Here is a 7,661-nt window from a genome sequence, read left to right on the forward strand (position 1 = left end):
GCAAGTTCTTTTCATTGATTCGTCAACATTTCTAGATAAATTCCACTTTATCGAAAAAGGTTGGTTAATGTTCATAAGACTGGGCCTACAGCAGATTCAGCGCTGCACATACCAAAGCCAATCGTAACCGAAAGAAATACTCTTGCTCGTTGCATAGTTTTGATAATTTCCGGCGACATTACGAAAACTTGTCCTTGCTATTCTCTCCCTGCAGGCACGTGGACCGTTCTTTGTCGAGAACCTACCAGTCCAGGGCAACTCCGAGAAGGAGAGACCGTTCGCCAAAACCACTCGTCCCTTCCCGGTTCCAGTTCAAGGCAACGCTGCTGTTCAGCGCAAATCTCCGAAAAGTAAGTATGCGTGATAGACCCCGAAGGCGTATTCCGTTCATCTGACGGAAGACTAGTGTCTAGATTTATCGTCGGATGCAAGTAACCTTTTTCAGAAAACACGGCTGTCATTTATTTATCATTTAATTCTCCGGGATTTTTAATACCTAGAACGAAACCATTTTGAAATTCCAAATTCCCGGTACAATTTCTACATGGATATTTTTTTCTTTCCAGAATGTCAAGAACAGGCGTCAGGCGTCTCCAAGTCAACCGTCGCACCAAAGCAAACAAAATGCGACAAACCCGACCGAGCTGAGCAAAAGCTTGAATTGGACTGTAACCGTTGCAGCATCGACGACTTCACCGAGTACGCCGACGACGTCCATAGGTATCTTAAGGTATGATCAGGAAAACGATTTACGAAAATTATCTTTCTATAATAGTTAACCTTGCAGATTGGTTTTACAGAAATCCACTTCAATAAGTTGTGACCGATTTTGACTTTCTCTCCGTCTGAACATTGTTTCTGGTTTCCCATTTAGATGCATGTCACTGCTGACACAAAATTAGTATAAATTGCTGCTGTCAATATGTCTGCAGGTTAATATTATTTGCAAGTTTTACAATTATTAAAAGCCTGAGATTATTTTTCATCATAGATATCAAACCTTATTATTGCTAGCCTAGGATGGGAAGCTAGCAGACCTTGATTTTCGTTCATGTTTCTTGAAAAAATTTCAAGAATCTATGTATACTTGTAATCCCTTACACTTGAAACTGCCAGTTCGTATCTACATTCCTCCAGAAAATGGAACTGAAATGCTGTCTGGCGGAAGGTTACCTGTCCAAACAAGATGGGATTACAAACTGTATGAGAGCTGTTCTTGTGGACTGGTTGATACAAGTTCAGGTGGGTGAAAGTGTGTAGTTGCATCTTGAATGTCCGTCACATCGTGAGGCGCTGCGCTTCCGGTGGCCGACAATCTGACTGATGAAACCGCGCTAACCATATCGTCTGGTGAATTCATCATGACGTCAAGATTTTTGAGTGCAAAAAACAACTTGAGTGTAGTTTCAAAAAACTGACAAAGAACGCGCGTACTCCAATTTTAGTTTTAGATTAGAAAGAAATTTGTGCAGTTGTTTTCACACAATCCAACATTTTGCATAGTTATTCCACAATTTCCTTTGACCATGAACAATAATAGAAGCGAAGAATCTTTGAGCAAAATGATACTCGAAATTAAATTTCTCAAAGGCACGAGTTACTTTAAATTGCTTTTTCTGAATAGTGGCTAGAGCCAAGTCTTTTTAAGGTAGAATGCGCCTCGGGGACACATTCGGACTCAAATTTCTCAAATTCTTTTCTGATATACTACTTGTTGGGGGTTCATTTTAAAGCTATTGGTGTAAGAACACTTCACCGCCTGAGTTTTTCGAGAATCGACAATTTTATTTTTACCCATAAAGTTAACACAGGGATGGCGGCCATTTTGAATTTCAATTATGGGGAAACCCAGCTCGCGGTAATTTGTCTCTCTTGTACCAAATTTTGCACGGTGACCCCTGATTTATTATTTTTGATTTGGCGCGAGTATGGTTGAAAACTTCGTTGAGGAAAGTTTGAGCAGAAATTTAAGGCTTTCACTTTCGACTTGCATATACTACCTTATGTCAGTAAAAATTAGATTAATTTGCTACACCACTATCTTTTCTAATTGAACTTATTGCTTTCTTGTACACAGTGCCATCTCCATTTGAAAGATGAAACCCTACACCTGGCAGTCTCCCTTCTGGATACATTCCTGAACATTTCACCCATACGTCTGGAGAAACTCCAGTTGCTTGGCATCACATGTCTTCTGGTCGCTTCCAAAGTCGAAGAGAGGTACCCTCCTGATGTAAGTTGGCCTATGTGGAGATTTATTATTCATTTTCTGTAATTTGTTGCAATCTTATATAGCTCCGATCTGACTTGATAAACTTTTAAAGTTTCTGGAAATATTAAGTGAGACAGTTGCTAGCTCACAATGTCGCTAGCCAACACAAATTTTAATCTTACAGCGGCGTCTTCGATTAACACGATTGGAGCTAATTTGGGATAATTGGATTGTGAAGTAATGTCGATTTAATCTACAAATTTTATCTCATCTGCTTTTCTTTTTATTATTACACACTTGGCTTTTATGAGTAATTTGCAATATTGCAACATTCAGCTATATGGCACCTAACACTTTTGAGAAATTTGCAAAGTATAGAAATCCGATTATCCCAAATTAGTTCCAGTCGTGTTGATTTCTTTTTCGAGTTTCTCTCCCAAATCTACCTTGATTCTTAAAACATAGTGTCAGTTTTTGCGTGTGTGTCAGCTACCAGAAGTATTTGGAAAAACGTTTGTCCCGCAACAAAGTGATTGATTCTTTCAATGGCATTTTTTCGTCTTTCAGATAAATATGCTTTGTTTCTTGACTGACAACTCGTACAGCAGGAGATCGGTGTTGCAGATGGAGATGATTATTTTGAGAATGTTGTCCTTTGACCTCTGCCATCCAACCAGTGTCAATTTCTACGACCTGTACGTGAATTCGACAGCATTTCAACTTGATGATCACAAAGCACAGGTATGCGTACATCCAGCTGAACTTGCGCCCTCTATTTTACATTGCGTCGCTTAACTGTTGCAGGTCACAACTCGAAGATTTGGCCGCCTTATTGCTGTTGTGCTATCTTTTCGCCAAAAAATTATCGCGATTCATTTTGTCTCCCGAGGGATTACATAGAGTTCACTTTGCCAGATTTAATTTGGTTGAATGTTCGCTAAAATTTCTATGAAGTCTAAAACTTAAAATAGATTTCGTCAGTAATTTTTCAACGCCCACGACCGATCGATGATGGAATGTTTGTTTTGAAATGCCGAAATAACACTTAATATTCATTTTTAATTCGAAAATCTCACAATTTTGGATGCGACTCGAGAGAACAAAAGAGACATATTAAAATCCAACTAGTAAAATAGAATTGATTACTTATGGCAAGCCGCAGATCTCGTTACTGAAAGATTTCGGTATTAATCTATGTGCATTCTTTTTCAGCTCGTGGTCGATCTTGGAAAATATCTTATGGATTTGATACTGGTCTCCACAAGCGTTCTGCCCTTCCCACCTTCTCAGCGTGCTTCAGCTGCCCTCGCTCTCGCCATGAAGGTCATTATGACCGGCGACAAGGCCAAGTACTCCACGTGGACATCGGAGCTGACGCGTACGACCGGCTACACAGAGGCGGAGTTGATCGCCTGCATGCGGATAATGGCGACTCTCCTTGTGAAGGCACCTCATGCTAAACAAACGGTACGTCAAACAGAACTTAACCCTTTCACCACCATGGTTTGTCCCAAATCCATTGTTTTCTATGGTAAAATTGGATCTGTATACAGGGAACTGGGGGTGAAAGGGTTAAGGTAGTATGCGCCTCGAAAGTGAAAGACTTGAACTTTTGCTCAAACTTCAACCATTCTCTTTCAAAATCAAGAATAAAAATCGGAGGTCACCGTGCAAATTTTGGTACTAGAGAAACATTCACCCAAAATTTACCAATGTTGAAATTTCAAAATGGCTGCCATCCCTGTGTTAACTCTGTGGAGGTAAAGTTTTCGAATTTCGAAACACTAAGCCGGTAGAAAGTTTCCTTAGAATGAACCCCACAAGTGGTATATTGGAAGAGAATTGTGTAAAAGTTTTAGAGTCCGAATCTGTCCCCAAGGAGCGATCTACCTCAAAAGAATGCCCCTCCAGCCTGTTGTGAAAACCACATTACCTCTAATTGTACAAAACTTAGGTTATGTAAGGCTGCTGAAAACGTCAGTATATCACTCATCTTTTAGAAAATAATTTTGAGCAATTTTCCATTCTGCTTTTTACAAATACTCGATTTTGCTGACTTCTTGTCTTTACCATAAATGCGCAAACTACCATTCTCATGAACGGATCATTTCAAAACGGCAAGGCCAATCCCAGCTACACAAGAGCCTTCAGTTTTCAGAGTCCCGAAGTTCCTATGAATTGTTACAATCTACCAATCAGCCATAACCTTGCCAACCACTGCACACAGGCCCTACTTTTATGATCAGGCTTAACCTGGGCATGGGTGGTATCGAACAGAATACTCAGATAATGTAAAAGGGAGTTTGCGAAAACTGATCTTAATCCTTTACCTGCCAGACAGTATCACTTCCCCATCTGCCAAGTCTGTAAAAAGCGGTATTAAGCCAAAGCCATATGTATTTTCGCCCACTTGGCTTGGTATGTTACAGCAGCTTTAGTATGTAAAAATCATGTTTACTGTATCTCTGTCTTCAGGGACCTTGAAATCTTAGAGTTTTTGTTAAAATACACCATATGAGACATGTTTTGTTTTACTAGTTTCAACCAACTTGAACTGAGGGTGAAATATGAACTTGGCAGGTAAAGGGTTAAAGTTGATCAAAGTGTGTAAATGAATCGTACCCTTTCGGAATTATTCGACAATCCTCGCACCGCAAGACTGAAAGATTCGTCTCTAGAGGGCTCTCTCTAGGCCCTCGAGCGACGGATCTTTCAGTTTGCCTTGCATGGTTCTCACTTAAACTCTAATCTTACATATATGTTTTGTTCTCATAGGCTGCAAGGGTAAAATACAGCAGTATCTCAAAGTTCGGAGGCCTGAGCCAGCTCCCTCTGTTGACCAAATCTCCTGCAGTCAAACAACTGCAGATGTAATGTGACAAAGTATAGAGACTAAGCCCTGCTTCCGTTTATTAATGCTATCAACGCGCCGTTCTCAGAAGATAGGAAAGCAAAGTGTGTTTATCGAGATTACAGAATCATGGATTACCAGTGATGTCTTGTTCCTTGTTTTCGTAGATGTTCAGAAATGGACTTGGACTGACTTGCGTTGCATTTGTACGCACTAGGTTGTATGCAAATACGAAAGTGACTTTGTCCTAAGTGAGGGAGCTCTCAGGTAGATGCTTTTCCTTTCCCCGCTGGCGGGGGCGTTCTGGACATTTTAAAATATTCGGCTATGAACATGCGAACAATTCTATATTGTACGTGACGAAGAAATTATGGTAGCCAACACATGAACTTCTTCCAACGAAATTGTCTATTTATATTTAAAAAAACTTTATGAATTGTACAGTAATAGATAAATTTTCATTTTCTTTATATTTTCTCTTTTCCGATCAAATTCGCTTACATATAGCAGTTTAAATTCTTCCCCCTTGGGTTGATACATCTGTGTATATATCACGTTGTTCAATTTCAAATTTCCGTTTGTCGTTCCTTGAAATTGCTTTGAATTTACTGTTTTGTTTAAACTAACGTTTGTGATGCGGTTTATCTGCTCAAATTTAATCGAATTTCATGTATTCCTCTTAACTTAATAGACTTTGAAAGATTTTCAAAAAATTGCGTCACTCTGTTTTATGTGCAGACTGAAGCGTTTAAATGTAATGTAAATATGCATAAAAAAGAAAGTTTAATATAATAGTTGATAACATAAAGTAAATATATAAAATGATGAAAATCTATATTTATAGCGCGTTTCGGAAGTTGGGTGTACCTTAATTATATTGATAGTATTTACATAAAAACAATAAAATCTGCTTTCCATCAAATGTAGTTCGTGCTCCTGCTTTTTTCAATGCTACTGAGCTGGCGTACATTTTCTTTTCCATTTTATTACTCTGGTTATACACAAGCAAAATCTAATCTAAGAAATGTGTTAGCTTGGTATATATACTCAGTGGCCCGTCCCCCTGCCCCGGACAACCGTTCCTAGAGCCTTGTCCCCAGCCATCTGTTAACAGCAATACAGCTTTACTGGTGCAATATCTGATGACGTTCAGCATTGAATATAAAGCTCTTTCTCTGATTGGTCCATTGTCACTATTCACAGCGACCTAGGGAGTCTTTGCTTTGTTTTAATTACATTGGTAAGGTGCAGATACCCAATTGGATAACAGCTTATTCAATGCTGCACATTAGCCCTTAATTATAAGCTGAAGGTCTGAAAACTAATTTTGAATGAATTTGCAGTTGACTTTCATCGTGATAATTTCGAAACCTCTCACTCTCGTAACCGAGAATTAAAAAAACAAACTGGGGTCACGGTATGACGCGTCGAACCGTGGGATCATTTTTCCGAAAATTTACAATACCAAAATGTGGCTACACTGAACAACGTTAATATGTGGATAAATATTTTTTTGATTTTCACCCAAAAAATAAGATGGCGAAAAATGTACACCCAAGGCCTTCATACTGAGTTTACGCTAACTGCAAATTAGGGCAATCTAGTCGTAAAAGTGGCTAGTCTGAAAATTCTGTTCCCAAAACGCACTTCGTAAAGGTTTTTATTACCCTATACCTGTGTGACGCTTTTCAAAGCTGAAGTACTGTGCGGCCATAAATTGCAGAACTCCACTTTTGCGCAAACTTCGTCAGGGACGAAAATCGGGGATCATGGTGCAAGATTTTTGTAAAGGGGGGGGGGAGGAATTTAATATTGTCCGATAATTGACATTCATTTCACAGATACAATGCGACTGAAAACTTTTACCCCAAAAGCTTCAAAATGAATCCCTACAAGTAGTAGAAACTTTTATGACTTAATTGTAAACGTGTTAGAGTCCGAACATCTGTCCCCCAGGCAATATTGGTAACCGATATAAAATCTACTGACTTGAATGTAACCATCAGCGACATCTGGCAAAAGGAACTCTGTCGTTCTCCTGTCAGTGCAAGAATAATGACATGAATCAATACCCTCTACAAATTCTACCTTTACTTGTAATTACAAATCAATACTCTCAACAATTGACACCTTCAGAGTAAACCGGTAGAAACTGTGGTTCATTTGTTTCAGAGAAGTTATTCCTATTTCAGCGTTGAATCGATTCAAGAATTTATTTCGCGACAACGTCAAACGCGAGGTAATTTTTTTACGGCGTTTAAAGGCATATAGTAATGTAAATATGCCCATACAGGGGCGTTCCTTGGCTTTAAAAATGCCCATGTGTGGGCGCTGTTTTTATAAAGCGGCCACCCGCTTAAAATCTGTGATTGGTTAGATTTTCTCTTTCCATGGTAACTGTGGCAAAATTGGAACAAGTGACAGTATACCTTTAAAGACGGACTGGGTTGGAAATGAAAAACAAGCATAGATCTTTACGGGCAGAGAAGTGATATACTTTTCTCTTCAATATCAACTGTAGATTGGAATCAAAGTAAAATGTTTTACTGTTCAACATAAGTTAAACCACCTGGGAAAATGCAGGTTCTCCTATAGGAG

General features: G+C 39.1%; 1 protein-coding gene across 1 annotated transcript; it reads left to right on the forward strand.

The window, feature by feature from the left end:
• Positions 1-192: 192 nt before the first annotated feature.
• Positions 193-5,985, forward strand: LOC139137074 (G2/mitotic-specific cyclin-B-like). Its single transcript, XM_070705039.1, has 7 exons — positions 193-350; positions 567-730; positions 1,138-1,242; positions 2,078-2,233; positions 2,780-2,953; positions 3,425-3,679; positions 4,988-5,985. The coding sequence occupies exons 3-7, from the start codon at positions 1,141-1,143 to the stop codon at positions 5,084-5,086; spliced, it is 786 nt and encodes a 261-aa protein (XP_070561140.1). The 5' UTR covers positions 193-350; positions 567-730; positions 1,138-1,140; the 3' UTR covers positions 5,087-5,985.
• Positions 5,986-7,661: the final 1,676 nt, after the last annotated feature.

The sequence above is a fragment of the Ptychodera flava genome, chromosome 7 (genome assembly GCF_041260155.1).
Source record: "Ptychodera flava strain L36383 chromosome 7, AS_Pfla_20210202, whole genome shotgun sequence".
Lineage (NCBI taxonomy): Eukaryota > Metazoa > Hemichordata > Enteropneusta > Ptychoderidae > Ptychodera > Ptychodera flava.